Source organism: Pyricularia pennisetigena, chromosome 2 (genome assembly GCF_004337985.1).
Source record: "Pyricularia pennisetigena strain Br36 chromosome 2, whole genome shotgun sequence".
Taxonomy (NCBI): domain Eukaryota; kingdom Fungi; phylum Ascomycota; class Sordariomycetes; order Magnaporthales; family Pyriculariaceae; genus Pyricularia; species Pyricularia pennisetigena.
In genome coordinates, this window is record NC_043741.1 from 2526674 (window position 1) to 2544290 (window position 17617).

Sequence of the window (17617 nt, forward strand, 5' to 3'; positions counted from 1 at the left end):
CACTGACCAACTATACTCGCACGAACTTTGTATTACTAGAGAAGAGAAAATTAGCTCTTCTTAGCAGAGCAAAAGGCGAGCTCCAGAAGAATTTGACTGCCAAGACTTAAAACGCCCACAAACTCCTCCTAAATATCTACCGCGAGACGATGCTTGCAAAAGAGATAGAAAAGGAAAACCCCTGCATGTATTCTCGGCAAAGTGACTGGTGAAGCTTGTTGCAGCGCGCCGTGTAGCCTCCATGTCTGGTCGGCAGGGGGGCACCGAAAATTGAACGAGCGTACATGTACAGTCCTAGGTACCAAACAAAAAATTCAGCTCGTAAAAAAGCGAAAGTATTTTATTTTCCCGCTTTCTTTCTTTATTTTCTTTTTTTTTTCTCTCTTATTGTCATGAATATTATTACTATTACTTTCCCGCGGCGGCAAGCAAAATTTGCAAGTTATAGTGAACCAACGACCACAGCTAATGCATGTTGGAATCTGTGTTGCCGACGCCACCTCGGGACCAAGTCCACCCTAATAAAAGAGGATCTCACGAGCCTTGGTGCTTGAGAGGAGGATAAGACCCTGGGCATTTGGCCCCGTTCTCTCGCGTATGAGCAGGGCAGCAAGGACTGGGCGCTTCAAATGGTCCACCACTGGAGCATTGGACACGAGTGGGCGTGGGCGTGGCCGGCGAATCTCAGATCGGAATGGAGTCGTCGCTTTTGCCTGCTGATGGAGCAATGGAGTTCGCTATTCGACGCTGTGGGGGCGCCTAATGAGTAGCCGCAGGCGATCCAGTGGACACCATTTGGCGCAAGTCTTTTTTTTATCCCCTCTCGACTTCTTTTTTTTACCATGTTTATTATCCTTATTGCTTCTGCAATCGGTGGCGGCCGGCCGAGAGCCATTGAGCGCTCGGGTGCTTTCTTTTGCTTCTTCAACGGCGCGTGCTCGGCAAGCAGGGATCATCGCATGTGCTGTACTCCGTAGGCAAAGATGTGCAAGATGCGGCGTCCCTCCGTTGAGGTTACTATAGCCAGGTGCTAAATTAGATAGTGTTGCAGAAGCCAGTGTAGCCGCATGTTTTGTTTTCCATCTCGTTGTCGTCAGTCACTAGATGACCGGTCTGTACTTCCGAAGTGCAGTATACCAAAGTACCTCAACAATATTCATTACCTGTGCGATTCAACTGCGCACATGCTTTTCTACAATATTCGTCACTGTAGCCCTTCCTTCCTCGGACCAGTAGACTGTCCGGAAAGTACTGCGTGAGGATCGCTGTAAGCAAGCGAACCTGGATGCAACTCAGATAAAAGTCACAAGATAGAACCCTGTCCTTGAGGAAGGGTCTCGACTTTTGACAGTGCTGTGTAACACGCCAGTGGACAGCCTCTCGAGTAAGATTCTGTCCAATTGCTACGGTTTGTTTGCATATTGATCGACTTCTCGTCATCGGTCAGCGCCTACCACAGTTAGGGGTCCCCTGGGCGGAAACAGGGGTCCCCGCAAGAGGATTAGCAACGCTAGAGGAGCTTGACGTTGCGAATTGTTACTGGGTTCCACATCATCCCACCATATGGTTTTTTTTTTTTTTTTTTTTTTTGCTTCTTCTTCACGATCCCTTGTGGCACAAGGTAGACGATGGAATCAAACGCATTGCGTTACCCACACACGAAAAGAACCTCAACCTGCTACGGCTAGTTGCAATGCACAGCTCTACTGAAGACTGCGTAGCACAACTGCAACACAAAACACGAGAAAGCCACGTTGAATAGGCTCACTAACAACCGAACGAGTACAAGCCAAGTTCAATTTCATGCCCATCAGGTTACCGTACACCCCTGAGAGAAATTGAGATCTCGTTGCACCATTGCATGCCGTGCATATGCCTACCTTGTCCTAAATATGTGCAAAGTAACTGGGTAGTAATTCATCCCATCTTTTTTCTATGTCAAACCCCGAAGCTACCTACTAGAAATATGAACAAGATTCGACTGTCAGTCATGAACCAACAGTGACCCCTGCTGTTTTACAAAGATGATGAATGTGGAATAATGTCCACAATTTCATGCACCTTAACGAGCCTCCCAGGTACCGGCTTTCGATCGGAGCCGTTGAGCAGGAAAGACATGCATTTGGAAAAGGAAACTCGCGGAAACGTCAGAGACCAAACCCCGACGCCACCATTTGGAGACTCAATACTGCGTAAAATATACCCATGCATATGTTTCTTGGGCGGGTAAACCAGGCTGGAGCTTTACTTGGCATTCGCCTCTGGCAACGGCAGAATCTTGTCGGACGGCAGAGGGATGAGCTGTATCAGTCAAAAAAAGAAAAAAAAGATAAAAGAAATAAATTATAACAAATAAAAAAAGGGCGGCACTGCCTGCCGGGCTCGTCCGGAGCCACAGCTCCTGTTGTGCCAGTGTGGCACGGGCACTTGATCGCCGAGCTTGTCGCGTTTGATGTCGACGGGCCGGCGGTGGCGGGAAACGGGGGTGTGCTGCCTTCCTTTTGGTCAGCCTCGAGCGGCATTGAGCGAGGGATGGGTTACTGACAGGGCCGGCACAAATTACCAGAAATCTTTTTGGTGACAACTCACATCTGCAACCTGCTCAGCCTCGAGCCCCGAAGTTAAACGGAGTAGTGGTAACACTAAAGACGGGGTTGCAACCGGACCGTTTTTGTAACCTATGTTTGAGGACATGGTGTGTGCCTTTTTTTTGGCCCCCGCCAAACACCCTTTTTCTCTTTTCTGTGTGGTTCTGCTGTATTGGTGGCTAGAACATCGAGATTAGGCTAGATACACATTAGGGTCACAGCCTAGTCAAGCTTTCGGGCGTCTTTGATAAGACAAAAACATATGACAACGGTTGGCTAGTGGGTAAAAAGAGTGGTTTTTTTTCTCTTTTCTCTATTTTAGTCCTTTTTTCCCTTCATTTTTACCCCGCCAAACTTTTTCTCACGGTGCGCGTTTGGTCGTTTCAAGACTGAGGAACCTGATGACATGATGGTTTTTCCAAGGTTGCCTGTCTGGTTGGTTGCATGCTCCGCTAAGATGCTTCCGACAAGTTTTCGTTGAAAGTTAGCTGCACTACGAAGCTCTTCACACCACTCTCTGGACCGCGCAATCTTGGTTTGTCGTAACCGACAGTGCATCTCCGATTCATCAGATTCGGCTCAAGAATCGACAGGCGAACGGGCGACGAATCTGCCCACCGTTACCACTCAACGTCTCTTCCGGCCTTCCTTTACCTGCCAATTTTGTGTATCAGCCGTGTGTACCCACACACACAAATCAAATCACTCACAACTCTCATTCTCGTCCGGCACGACGTCCAAGCGAGAAGAAAAGGTTGACTTGTTTCCAACGTTCAAAAAGACCAAGCGGGCGACGGAAGCCGGATTTGACATCACTGCAAGGATCCGTACGGCGTTTGGCGCAATCTTTACGGACTTCAGACTGGAAGCACGACATTGTTGCAATTAGCTCACATAAAACAAACAGTGCCGTCCGTGGTGGGGGAGGGGCGCCGCGCCCTTCCACAGACACACCCACCAACCGTATAGGTAGGTTAGGTAGGTTGGCTTCCACTTTTTTTGGGGTGATGAATGGAAACTTCCGTCTTGCCGTCACATGCCTAGCTAATTAAGGTAGGTTCCCATACGAAGGCCAAGGGGAAGCGGAAACAGGAAGATTTCAACGTCTTACATGTACTGTAGAACATGAAAAATACAAAAAAAAAAAAAAAACCCTCGCCTTGAAGCTACAACATCATTTTTTCTCTCCATACTCAAAACGCAGTTCCTGCTCGTGCGTACGGGCGGGGCTACCACCGACATCACCAACAGCCTCCTGAACCGGGTAACCATCTCGTTCTTTGCTGTTCTTTGGCACTTGGCTCGCCTGCCGATACCAACGCACGATGGCTCAAGTATGGCTCTCGCTTAACAGGAGTAAAAAAAACAACTTATGCACTTACAAGCATCATGCCCCGATGCAGAGATCTTGTTATGCTGTGCCTCGGACATACGATTGTGGATATGGTATGATGAAAGGGTTCTGTGTCTGACATGAGCCCAGCTCTACTTTGGTAAGATTTTTCTTGCTGACTGACTCTCGAGAACCCCTCATGTAGCCAACTAGTTACTGTGTTGGCAAAATGCCCGAGTCAAGAGGCTGTGGTCAATGCAATGCGGAGAAGGAGCTTGGGCCAACTTATCATCCGTAAAAAAGTTGAGCCTTCTCCCCTGTTCTTTTCTATCATGGTTGTTAGTTTGTTCGTTTCTTTGTTTGTATCTCAAACCCGTTTGGACATTTTGTGCAAGAAACTTCGTATCAAATTGCGAGATCCCCTGTGCCGGTTTTATGCAGTGTACTTTAACGAATGCTTATTTGTCTTTAACTGCTGGTTCGAGTTTGAAAAAGAAATTAAACTCTTATCTCTGGCGAAGAAACATGTTGTCTTCCCGAAGTACTTGGTACAACTGCTACCTTTACTTGCAGAAAGGAAAAAGCAACAACGGCCGCAGGAATGCCAACCCTGTCAAAAGATCGCCTGCATGGTCTACCCTTGCTCCCTTGCCGCTGTCCGTGAGTGGGAGACGAGGAGGGCCGGTCCATCATTAATCTTCCCATTCCAGGGCTTCCCGCCGTCAACCGCGTTTCTACGACATTTAGCCCTCGACCGGTGGCCGATTTTGGTTGCGATGGATTGGAAACAAGTTTCGGTCAGACAGACGTTGTACAACTTTGTCACGTCAAAATATCGCCGTCCACTCTCGCGAACATCTTCCTCCCCCAGTATCACCAAGCTCTTTGTAGGGGTTTGTCGGTTGCGCTAACCTATAGGGAACAAGACGAAACCCATTATACCACTATTTGTCGATTTTGTGGAGTTTGTGACCTTAGCCGAGATGGAGCAGAGTCCATCTCCATTGCGTCCCCCTCGCGACGGATAATTATCTGCGGTTTTTTTTTTTTTTTGCAGACTCGCAGGGCAAGCTAGAGTGCGAGGTGGTATTATCGAATCTTGTTCTTAATCTCCCATATATGGCAATTCCGTGTTTCTTGACAGTACGGTATACCCTATCTCTCCAAAAAAAAAAAAAAAAAAAAAAAAAAAAAGATCCCGCGGTCACCTCGGTGAGCTGAGCTTGGTTAGCAGTGGATGCATGCGAACAAGAAACAAAGCTCCGCGACAACCATCTTGTCATCGTGGCGTTCCTGGCCTGGAAGGGGAACCGGACGCAAGCTCTACTCTGCATGAAAAGCCCCACGGCTACCAAAACAAAACACGTCAATTGCTGATTGCCCATGCGCAATGGTAAATGCCCGTTGGACAGTCGTCTGATAAAAAGGGCGTGGCGACCCCTCGGTGGAAATAGTGATCCAAAACGGTGGGGTTCTTGGGGCCTGTGGATCGACAGAGTCCAGAACTTGAAAAGAGAGCATCATCAGTCCAGGTCAGCCTGCGGGAACGGCAGGACCGGGGGTTCAGCATGGTTGATTCCTCTTGGCGGTTGAGGAACTGCTTTTAGCTCAAGCGTAAGCGCCCCGGAGTGAATTGAGATTGGAAAAACGACCAAAAATTGATTGGAGAAACCCTGCAGTTACTATCTGCTGACATCCGCCAACAGAAGTGGCTCCCCGGCCGCAACGAGCTACACCAACACGCCTTGGCGCTCCTTTGGTGTTTTTTTTTTTTTTTTTTTCTCTCTCTCGTCCTAGCTTCTAGGTAGTAAGCCTCGCATTTATTTGTGTTGGACGAAAACTTAGCTCCATGGTAGCACGGCAGTTACTCTGCCTCTTTATCTGCGAATATCTGTCAGCTCACATGGAAGATCTGGCGGGGGGCTACACGGCTTGAGGTTCGTGCTGCCACAGGCTCGTGTAATAGCCGCCATTTAAACAACAACCAGGAGACTACATTGCACAAGCATTTATATTGGCATATACAGAAAACGGTGAAAACCTACCAGAGGTGGTAAGCACCACCCGATCAACCGAAACACCGCGCGCTTGACTTTGCATAGAGTAGGTAACATCCATGACATGTGGGCTTTGTGGAGGCGCGACTTGGGTTTTCTATCCAACCACGACACGAAAGCGGAAATTGACATGCTGTAAGGGTCTTCTGTCGTCCAAGGCAAAAAGCAACATCACGCCATTTCGCGGGGCCGAGATATCGATTAGCCCGCCCGGCCGAGGGCAGCATCGGCCAATGCAAGGAGCAAGGAAACAGGAAGGCACGACGCGCCTGCTGTGGGACCCCCATTTTTTTTTATTTTTTTATTTATTCATTTATTTATTTATTTATTTTTTGCACCTGGTCCTGGCCTGCGCCTACCTTACCTAGAAGTAGTAGTCGTAGTCGTAGCAGGTAAATGCCCGGACCGGGGGACAGTGACACCATGACTAAGCTAGGGAATGGATGAGGGCCACCCTGTCAACAAGATAGTTGTCCTTAATTCCTTCCTCTCGCAACCACCGTGCCGCCCACCTACCCCTCCAAATGAGGAACACGAGCAGAGCAATCTCTTCTTCACCTGCGGAGAAAACCCCAGCAACACTGACGCTTGCGAGGATCGCCTACCACGGTCTAACTGTATTCCGACCGTCGTCTCGTTTGCCCTCTAGACAAGCGACGTCGCATGCCTTCGTTGCAGCATGCCATCACCTTTGTGGGAAAAAGGCCCGGTCGACCGACCGCCCAACAAGGGCAGCGGCCGGAAGACCCCACATTCAAGGCTTGCTTTGGTGGCCCGGCGGAAGCGCTCAAGGTCCGCCTTGTATTCTGCCGGAATTGCGACAGCATGATTTCCGCGTATTGTGTGTGTTCGTGTTCTTATCTATCTATCCTTCTTAATTTCTTTCGTATCGTTTGGTCAAACCATGAGACGATTGTGATTCCACTCTGTTTTCTATTGTTACCTGACCCCTCCACGCCAAGTGAGGCCATCGACGATGTGATTTTTTTTTAATCGGCCGGAGGCATCGGGCAGCAGCATATGGACCACGACGGGTTCAATACCTGTCCTCCCCTGAACCAAGACACAAACAACCAGGCTGATGCTGTTGCTGCCGAAGCAGTGGAATGTCCTCATGATCCAGCCGGACGCGTTGTTTTCGCGCGAATTTCCGTCTGTATACCGATATATGGTTAACACTGTTCTCATCACACTGGTTCTCATCATGGCAGCTCGACTCGATTTCGGTGACGTCTTACTTCCTCCTATTGGGGAAAGTTGCCCGGAGAGCGTACATGTCAAAAAAGAACGATAGACGAACCGGATCAGCTGCATAAATGGGTTGGTCCTCGCCTTGCCTTCCACCTGCAGACGAACATTGTGTGGAAGTCATTTTACGTCCCGGGGTCCCCACGGTTGGCTTGCTGCCCTCTCCCTCGGGAGCGAATCAATGGCGAGGGCCCTACACACATTTGTTTCCGCTCTAGACTGTATGATCTTACTTCGCAGGTGCGGGCTGCATGCGTTCTAAAGCCCAACGTGGGGAGGGCCACGGTAAGCGTCCCTATCGCAGCCACCTATGCCGCACGGGGATGCACAGGAATTTCCGGGACCCTTTTCCGTGTCTTTCTGGCCAAGGCCGGCATGATGCGTGTCTTCTGCAGGTTGACAGTATCCACTGATGCATGCTCCTACATCATTTGCGGCACTGGCTTTTCTTTTACGTGTCCTCTACCCTTTGGTCCTCGCCTTTTTGTTTCTCCTACCACTTGCTCTTACTTTACTTCCCTCTTGACGTCAAGCTGTCGCCGAAACGGCTGCCTTCGTCATACACGCCTTGCATCATATTGTTTGTCGTCGCGCAACTCTTTGCGGGTCCTTTTTTCAACTTCAAATACTCAAATCTTCTCAAGCACCGTTAAGCTGCGATGCAAGGGCCTACTTCGGGCCATCTTTGACATCATTCGTTTGTGTCAAAGAACAGACAAGTATCGCCGTGGTTGGTGATAAGGTTTTTGAAGCTATTCTTAGTTCTCACCCGCTCCCAATATCCATCCATCCTGCAGTGCTGCCAACTTCTTGGCGTACCCTAAGCACAATATCCATGGCATTTCTGTGCTATATGCATCATGTTGCATCTGCAAGCTGAGCTGTCCTATTCTTTGGCTACAGCCATCAATCAATTCTCCCTTATCTCCATGTTTCAGGGCTTGAACTAAGCTTTGCCCTAGTGAATATGATAATTTTCAAGGAATTTCCTTTTATTTTTCTCTATTTTCTTTTTCTGTCTCTCTTTTTCCTTGTACCTCATTATGGCTGACAATGATGGTCCATATTGGTACAGAATGGCGGACAACTTCCTGATTTCTTGTCAAAAACCTCAGAAGACTAGGATTCTTAACACATTGCAATTATGACTTCATTCTAGCGGTCATGGTTCCCGTCAGGAGCCAAGGAAAACCGTTAGAAAGTTACCAGGAACAATGCAGCCTTCAGTCCATATACGTGCATGGCTCTACGATGATGCAAGGCCGCCATCACCCACCTGAGAACCACCAACCGGAATGCTGTTCTCTGCTGTAGGCTTCTGTCAGTCACTAGCCATACTTCTTTGCAGTTATTCCAAGTACCAATCCTCAATTACAGCATTGAGCGTACCAAAGCATCATACTGCACTTGGCCCTGGTTTTGAAGGGAGACTGGACGGGCTGAACACAAAAAACGCCGTCTGATAAAAGTGATCGATGGAATCACCGTGATGACGAGGCGAGCCCGCCCAGTGGCGGCTCAACAGATAGTTCCAGGAGCAAGTCATGCGCCTATTACAGAAGCCGGTTTCGGTGGCGAGCTGTCTGCTTCTATCCTTACCGCCTCCCTTCCTACCACCGGCCAAAGCTACCAAGATATGTCTTGAAGAATCTTGCCCCCCACCTCCGATCTCGGGCACCCTTTGCTCGTCAGTCGAGCCATAGAGCGGGAGGATGGGCACGTATAAAGTTTGCCTCTTGTGCTGGGCTGTGGGCAGGTAACGCCTATCACCCAAAGTACAACATCCATACCCCAGGTGCTCACGAACCTCGCGAATCCAATGCCAAATTGGGACAGCTTGGATGCTAAAGACAGGCAAAGATTGACAGCATGATAACAGAAATGATGGCCTTGAGGACACTACTTTAGTTGATCTCCAGGTGCTCTTTCCTGGCTTGGGGCATTTAGCACTTCTCGTACCCAATACTGGCCCAAGGTCCGTTCTGAACCGCCCCAAAGAGGCAGCATGGCAGGAAGATCTAGACGCACGAAAGTGGTCACGAGCAAGTGCGGCTGGGTTCGCCACTGTTGGCATTCCCGGCACGTGGCAAAGAACCATCAGAGAAACTGACCTGAAGATACCCCAGAATTTCTAACGAGTCATGCCGTGTGATTGGTCATATTTGACTATTTGAGGCATCACAAGAATCTCTTGCGGAGAAATAGTATCTCGATGACACCTCGGAACAATCTACAATCCGTCGATGGCCTCTACGGTGACGCCTTATTCCCTTGAGAATTCCCGCAAGTGCCTGTTGTACTTCCCTCAGAAGCGAGTGGCAAACCTGCAGCCAGCGTTGCCGTCGGAGATCCATTGGCCTTGCAGGATTGTTGCTTCTAATAGGAACAGAACTACAATACGTTTCCACATGCATATACGTACACACCCCAAACTAGATTCCCAACCCTTTCTGTATCGAAGGCGGCGGGGCAGAGGGACACGGTTGATATGGCGGGGTGAGGCTAAGATGACAGATTTCCTCCCACAGCCTTTTATTGCTTGTCCCAGAGTGCCGATGTTTCTTGCTGCCGTGGTAACTCGTCCCGGTGAGCCGATAAGGGTGCTCAAAGAGGCAGAACTCTTTGCATTGGAGGGTCTAGCCCGGAGGAGATATGCAATCATTGCATTATTTTCTTGGCCTATAGAGTGCAAGACTACTGCATGTGGGCTTCATTTTTCCCTGTACGTTTATGCTGCTGGGAGAGTAGCTATCACAACAGACGCGGATGTGTCTTGAAGGAGGTGCCCATAGTTGATGGCGAGCTTGCGGAAACCCATGCGCTTGTGCGCTTTTATGGGCCTCTTCAGCGATCCTCAGACCTTAAAAGATTTAGATACAGCAGTTCCTGTTTGACTATTTAGGAATGAACGCCCCTAGCTCCAACCTAACATTTTACAGGTATTCATCTTCTAGTAGTGTCGGTAGACGCTCTGACTGAGTGCAGCCGCCCATGTAAGAGAATTATTTCGTCTTCTCTCACAGTCTCTCCTGTTTTCCACATCTTCTTTTTTGGGGGTATGCTTAGCGAAAGGTTTTTTTCTTCCCCTCAGGCTGGTGATGGTTGAAAAACAAATCTCTTCAAAGAGTTTCAGATACTTGACACAAGGTTATCTCGATAACCTGACGGTAGCCGCATGTTTATGAGTACAGTGCCTGAGCGCGAAAAAAAGGTCACCTTTGGTGACAGCAAGATTTTTCTTTTTTTTGATATGTATATTTTTTTATACTCGACATAAGTCGTTTCAAGAGGCTCCAGGGTCTAAATCCCCTTTTTGGTATTAACGGTTGTTACCCAGAAAATCAAAAGAAACAAAAAAAAAAAAAAAAAAAAAAGCAGAGTAATAAAACCGTCCATTGACCTTGCTGCCCATTGATTTCTTAGTAGAATTGAATCGTTATAAGATTCACAAGACCCGCCCAGAACGGCAGCCGCTCAGAACCAGGAGAGATAGAGATACAGAGAGAGGGGGAAAAGACAACCATGTTATTCAACCAGCAACAGCGCCCACCTCTGTCGGGGCAGGGTAGTAGAAGGCCACGACGGCCACAATGACGTAGGCAGCAAGCAGCAGAGCGCCCTCGAGGTAGTTGCTCCTGCCGTCGAGGACGAGGAACCCGACGATGAATGTGGCGAGGAAGAGGCAGACGGTCTCAAAGAGGGTGAAGCGGAGCGTCATGTCGCGCTCAAGCATCCAGCCAAGTATGACCATGAACGGGGTGACGAAGAGGGCGATCTGGATCGAGGAGCCGACGGCTACGGCTATGGCGAGGTCCATCTTGTTCTTGAGCGCCACCGTGATGGCAGTCACGTGCTCGGCTGCGTTGCCGACCACGGGGAGCACGATAAGCCCGATGAAGGCCTCGCCGATGATTGGTGGGCTCTTTGCCAGCATCGAAGACATGGACGACACCATCAGCTCCGCGCAATAGGCCACGAGGCCCGTCGACGTGATCAGGAGAATCACCGCAGCCTTGGTGGAGAGGGGTTCCTCTGGCGGGTCGTTGGCTGGAAGTAAAGACCTCGGACGGTGGCGGGGAATCGCCGGCTCTACGCTGCCGGCGGCGATGCTGGGCGGCTGATCTCTGAGGATGGTTGGGGTGAGGCTACGGCCGATGGAGCCAAGGAGGCTGGATTTCGTAAGCTTTGTGGGTGCGTTTTCTGGCGCCGGGGTCGTTCCGATGGCTGAGCTGGAACGGGTTGGGAGTTCCGAGTTATCGGAGAAGTCGGGGCCATATACGTGAAGGCTGGGTAGACGTCTTTGTGGTGTCGATGGCCGTAGACCAGATCCAAGATCGCCATCGTCGTCAGTGGGTAGTACCGGAGGTGGTCGTGGGCAACTTTGGCAGACAGCCCCGCCATGTGCAGCGAGTGCACATGTATGCAGGAGGTGGACACCGCTTGATGATGTGTTTGGCGAGAAGCGACCTTTGCCGAGTGATCGCATGACGGCACGGCATTTGCTGGCCACTTGTGAGTGTTCGCCCTTGAGGCTACAAGAGCAGTCCGAGCTGGAGTCGCTACTTGAATCTTCGTGAAGAAATGCAGCGACAGGGCCGGGCTGAGACTCTTCGTCGATCATTTCTTGGGGTAGAGATTTGTCTTGATTAACAGGTTGTTGCTGTTAGTGCTACATAATTACATGCCGCAAAGCCTGAAATGGAAATGGATGACAATGGGGCGGAAGGCTGACTTGGAATGGCAAGGATGCAAACATACATAGGTAGGAGTGAGTCTTGAGCTGAAAGACAAGATAGAGAAGATAAACCACCAAGAGAACCTTGTTTTTTTTTTCAACCACATTGTCAGTATATGTGAACAGAGCATTCACAAACATGGCTTTTGATCAGCAAGCTTACAATACTTGTAATGCGACTTATAATTACGTCTCGTTTCTTCGCAAGCGCGTTATCCTGGAAGGACACATGGAATGCGGTCTGAGAGGCACATCAAAACCTGTCAGCTTTGAGACAAATCAACGCCGAATAACATGCACAAATGTTTGGGTTTAGCTCACTGGAAGCACCAGACTTATGACGCTCAAACTCAGCAGACATGCCATAGTCTGTGTGGCGGTGGCATTATAGACCTAAAAATTGTGCATCCGTTAGAATCAATAATGTTTACACTTTGTATATGTCAAATAAGAACCCAAGAAGCTCGCTCACCTGCTCTCGAAATCGAAGGCCTCCCAACAAGAAGCACATGCCCAATATTAACAATAGATTGGCCAGGATGCTCCCCAGAAGACTGGCCTGTACGATGCGCACCTCATCTTTGACCAAGGCGATGACGAAGATGATGAGCTCGACGGCGTTGCCAAAGGTGATGTTCATCAGGGCCCCCACAGCCGGCCCCCGGCTTGCCGCCATGGTCTCGGTGGCCATACTGAGAAGTCCAGCGAGTGGAATGATTGCGATGGCGTTCATAGTGAATATGACCGGCCCCGTCATGGAGGGGATGTTTCCTAGGACGATGCCGACTGGGACAAAGAGTAGGAGGACGTTGATGTAGCTGGAGAAGAGTATCCTACGCATGGTGCCCAAGAATCTCATCAAGAGACTGACATCTTGATGCGAATCGTCGCTGCCTTGGCTGCTACCACCCCGACTGCTGCCACCCCTGATACTGCATTCTCCTGTAGTCAACATTGCGCCGCTTTTCTCCTGGTTGACCAGGTCATTGTCGATTTGTGCCTTGGATATCGATCTTTGGTCGAACCCCGGGCTCTGCGTCTCAGGGACCCTGCGCGACTGCCAGTACCGTGATTGAGGAAATCCAGTGCCGTTATCGAGGGTGAAGGGCCAGTCTCCGTCGATGCGATACCTGTCGCCATCGTCATTGGCCTCCGCCCGGGGATTTCGAAGCTGCTCACTCGGAACATGTTCTATGGGGCGGGGGTAGTTCATCGAGCTGTTCGCCACTTCGACCAAAAAGCAGACTTCTCCCACAAGCTTACACAGTGGCAATCCAAGAAGTTACCTACAGAACAGTTGAAAAGAGAGATAGATGAGTGAAGAGGGTTGACACTTGATTATGGGATGCCAAGAAGAAAGTGACTGTGTTGCATCTGCAGGATGTGAACGCGGGAAAAGAAAAAAAAAAGAGAAAAATAAAAAAATAAAAAAATAAAGGACAAACAAGAAAAAAGATGGGGAAGAAAAAAAAGCTGCCAAGTTGCAAAGTACACAAGGACAGAAGGTAGGTGAAAGGTGGTGGGAGCTGCGAGAACGGATATCTTTGATGCAGATATGCGACTCCCGCACGACAAATGTCACGCACCCAAGAATCATCCGAAGGCGTCAAGTTCAGGTCGTGGATTCGAATGCGGCGCCTTCAATATAGGGCTCGGATGCATCCTAAGTTCTGGAAGGCGCCAAGGCCAGGTACAACAAGTGCGAAACGAGGCCGCTACATATTATAAATCCAGAGCCTTTGAGTAGGTGCCGTGAGGGGTCGCCATATGAGAGTTTGTTAACTGGTCGCTTGCCCTGAACTCAATCGTCAGCCCACACAGCAATCTTGAGCCTGACCCAATAAATTGTTGTGTTATGTGAGCCAAGGTAGGCAGATAAGTCAAGGTCAATAAGTAAGTATATCCGTAGTTTGGGTGCCTTCAGGGTATTATTGGCCGCATTTTACAACGTTATGAGTGTGCCAAGCTGCAAGAATTAGTTGGCGCCTTGAGATTGCTGACTGAATCGTCGGCTTTGACTGATCAGAAGCTTTGGTTCCTTAAGCTTCATTTGGAGTGTCCATTAGGCTTCCTTCCCTGAAGCAGGCCTTGTGCATCATCCCACGTTTCTCCGGGCCACTAGAATGCTGCGTTGCTGACTGCAAGATACCGCAAGACCCAGCGGTGCTCGGTCCCAGAAGAGGTATTTCTTGCCAAACTAATAGTAACATTCAAGACTGGCTTGGCTTGCAACAAGCTTGACAGAAAAAGTTTAAACATAACGCCCGAAGGGAACATACAGGTCAGCTGGTAATTGCTTGTAGTAACAGGCGCCGATTTTATTGCCATCAGCAACTGACATAAAATGAATCGAGCCTGCGAAGAGATCCCTTAAGTTCACATACTGATTAGAAGGGTTAAGCGCGTGTGCCTCGAAACGTCCAAGGGGGTTTCCAAAGTACCGCAGCGAGATTCTGTGTGCGAGTGTGTGAGGATTGGCCGATGTTTGGTCGCTCAGCGACACGGCTTGGGAATCAGACAGCAACTGACGTCAGCCAAAAACCCGGGCCAGAAGACGAGCACCAAAGGGCCACGCTTAATATTTCCGCCGTCTAATCAAAGACCTATCGTTGTCCATCCCGCTCGAGATATCCGTCTCATTGACCCGCGACAACCCCAAGATGAAGTTGGAAGCTTCCTTGAGCCTCAAACAAGGAGATACTTTGTGTGACTTCCCGTGGCCACAACTTGGCCCTTTTCACCATACCTGGGCGTCCCGTCGGCATCCAAGACGGCCTTTCGGATCTCGACACTCGTAAAGGCCAAGTTGCGGCCAACTTTGCTGACCCAGCTCTCGATCTCGAGCACGTCGCCCTCCCTGGCGGCGCCGACATAGCTGACGTGGATGTCAACACTAACACCGGTCTTCTCGAGCTCCCTGGCGGCGGCGATGGACATGCCGCCGGCCCAGTCGACGAGGGTAGCCGAAACGGAGCCGTGCAGGATCTTTTTGCTGTTTATGTGCTGTGCTTCGAGCGGCAGGTGGGCAACCACGCGGCCCGAGGCGGCGGTTGCAGAGATTATCTTGATAGAGGGGAAGAAGAAGTTGTAGACTGGGGAGTTGGGTTGAATGGTCGCCCAATGTGCTCGCACGTGGGCCAACATGTCTGCGTCTTGGCAGGGGGCGGCCCTCTGCTGTGCTGCTGTCGTTGATGAGGCCATGTTTCCTTGTTGGGATGAATTGATATATTTCTGGGCGATGTTTGTATTTGGAGATGGGCATTCAACGTAGGAATGACCGTCTGATGGCGAACCACGCGTAGCTGGATGAATCTTGATCTCTTGGATGATGTCTATGTCTGGCGCTTGGTTGAGATTACAGCTGGTCTCTGCTGGCGAACGATCAATCTCGTCTCCAAAGTGATCCAAGAAGCCTTCAACTGCCGAAACGGAGTCACTTCAGTCATTCGTGGGAACTCATTCGTGGGGAGCCCACTCGTAGCTCGTTGAGGTTTGTAATTGGTTTATTGCGGCGAGTAAAATTGGCAACCCAACGGATTCCCAACGGCCGTATACAACGAAGCTCTGCATGGTCGGAAGCTAACCCCAACCCGTTCTTGCATCTGAGTATGTGGATAACTGGGACCCACACTGAACATTTGGCTGGTTCTGGTCGATTGCATTGAGAAGTTGCCAATGGATCCTTCCCAACGGGCCCTTCTGCACCAGAACGGGGTGTATTTTTCTTTATTAATTGTTGGATGCTCCTCGTGCATTATTATTGCACCTTTCAGGGGCGCTAGGAAACCTTCCACTTTTCTTCCTGGCTGTATTGCAAGATACTCTGTCGTCAACCTTTGGCGCTTCTTCCATGTAATTAACAAAGCCAGAATATCTCCCAAACAACCCCCCCAAGAAACAAACACCACGTCTTCCTCCTCAGATCACAAACCTCCCATCCCTGATGGCGTCGCTGATTGTGCTGTTCTCCCTCAAGAACGCCCGCAGCTCGCCCCTCTTCTCCAGCAGCAGGTCGGCAACCATGCGTCCAAACACAACCTCGGCCGCCTTGTTGAGGTGCGTCCTGTCACCCTGCGCCAGGTCGTACCTGCGTCCGTCGGCGTCTCCCACGGCGTTGATATAGTCGGTGCTCTTGGCGTTGAGGTCCAGGTGCTGCGCCCCGACGGCTGCGGCTGCTGCAATGGTCCGCTGCCTCTCGTTCTCGAGGTTCCGCACCACGCTCCCGCCCGAGAAGGTCCGCCGCGTGAGGGAGGTTATGAGGATCTGTAGTTGGTTGTCCTTTTGCGTGAGAGCAGTCCTCTTTTTTTTTTTTGTCTCCATTGCCTTGGTGGCTATTCCTGTTTTTACCCCTTTTCAGGAGACAAAGCCATAGCAGTAGAAAGAGAGAAGAAAAAAATAAAAACTTACAGGAACACCCCCAGCCCCAACAACCTCCCGCGCCATGACCTCCAGGTTGCGCTGGAACTGATCCAGGCTGATCCCCGCCGCCTCTTTCTGGTCGTTGTGTCCAAACTGGATCGTGACGAACACGGGCTCGTACCCGCCTACCTTGTCCCGGACCGCCCGGACCGCCCCGTCCCACAGGCCCTGCGCCCTGAACGACGCCGTGGTCGCGCCGCTCTTGGCCGTGTTCCAGCCCGCCGCGCCCCCTTGCAGAAATGACAGGAACCCATCACCCCACCCGCCGTTGACCGCCGTCGTGCTGTCGCCCGTCAGGATAAAGTAGGGCGCAGCCGTGGCGAGCGACGTCGCGGCGAGGAGGAGGAGGGCGGGTTTCATGATTTTTGTCTCCTTTTTAGACTCTGGTCGGCGGCGTTACTTTGTTTTGAGGACTCCTATTGGTCCTCTTGTAAGATATAGCTGACAAAAAGACGGATGCAGCAGGTGAGTGATAAGTCCAACGTCGCCAGTATTGGGATTCATCCTAGATTTTATCTACGTGAGACTGCCCATCCTGGCCCCAGCCAGCGCTGTAGTTCCCAACCAAGAAGAAATGGAGACCATCTCCAATTCGGCTGTTAGTCTTTCCACGAATAGCCATGTTGGCAATGTCTGGTAATGCAACTCTGCATCCCGGGCCGTGAGGGGAAGAGGACGGAGGCCCGCTCCGCCCAGCAAGCCACCCAATCGGGCCACCTCTTGGCTGCCTTTTTGGACATGGCTGCATCAGGTATATAAGTAAAAGCTCATCAGACAGCTTGAGCATATAAATCGACCATGTTGCATCGCAGATCTGTTAACCAGAGTAGGCGGCGGAAAAAAAAAACAATACCAAGGGCCGTTGCGGGCAACTAAATGCCCCGGCAAGGAGAAATATATCTTTTCTAGTAAAACCGAAATAGCCCGCAGTCGCCACAAGCACTGCACTTCACAAAGGCTCCCGAGAGGAGGCAGACTGGCGGAAAGAACCAAGCTAAACCATCCAGTATAACAGGGGCTTCAAATGCCAGAAAAAGGAGCTTGTGGTATACAGCAGCCGAATGCTGCGAAAAAAAAAGACAAGACAAGACATCCGCCTGTGCGGTTTTTGGTTTGTTTCCTCGGGCTAGACAATGCAAAGCTCTCAATATCCTCTGACCACGATATGTTCGTGTATGCACTACGCACGAAAAATGAAAGACAAAACTAATGACGAAGAGGAGGAAGAAACACAAGG

General features: G+C 50.2%; 4 protein-coding genes across 4 annotated transcripts; 1 reads left to right on the forward strand and 3 right to left on the reverse strand.

Annotated features, from left to right (window-relative positions):
• Positions 1–2452: 2452 nt before the first annotated feature.
• PpBr36_00687 (uncharacterized protein) lies at positions 2453–2581 on the forward strand (the record flags this gene model as incomplete). Its single annotated transcript, XM_029887878.1, has 1 exon — positions 2453–2581. The coding sequence occupies one exon, from the start codon at positions 2453–2455 to the stop codon at positions 2579–2581; it is 129 nt and encodes a 42-aa protein (XP_029750697.1).
• Positions 2582–10755: 8174 nt separating this feature from the next.
• On the reverse strand, positions 10756–13174 carry PpBr36_00688 (uncharacterized protein; the record flags this gene model as incomplete). Its single annotated transcript, XM_029887879.1, has 5 exons — positions 10756–11867; positions 11985–12045; positions 12125–12202; positions 12283–12354; positions 12434–13174. 5 exons carry the CDS (start codon positions 13172–13174, stop codon positions 10756–10758), a joined length of 2064 nt encoding a protein of 687 aa, XP_029750688.1.
• A 1472-nt stretch (positions 13175–14646) lies between these two features.
• Positions 14647–15162, reverse strand: PpBr36_00689 (uncharacterized protein; the record flags this gene model as incomplete). Its single annotated transcript, XM_029887880.1, has 1 exon — positions 14647–15162. One exon carries the CDS (start codon positions 15160–15162, stop codon positions 14647–14649), a length of 516 nt encoding a protein of 171 aa, XP_029750689.1.
• A 717-nt stretch (positions 15163–15879) lies between these two features.
• PpBr36_00690 (uncharacterized protein) lies at positions 15880–16740 on the reverse strand (the record flags this gene model as incomplete). Its single annotated transcript, XM_029887881.1, has 2 exons — positions 15880–16224; positions 16369–16740. 2 exons carry the CDS (start codon positions 16738–16740, stop codon positions 15880–15882), a joined length of 717 nt encoding a protein of 238 aa, XP_029751802.1.
• Between the last annotated feature and the right edge of the window lie 877 nt (positions 16741–17617).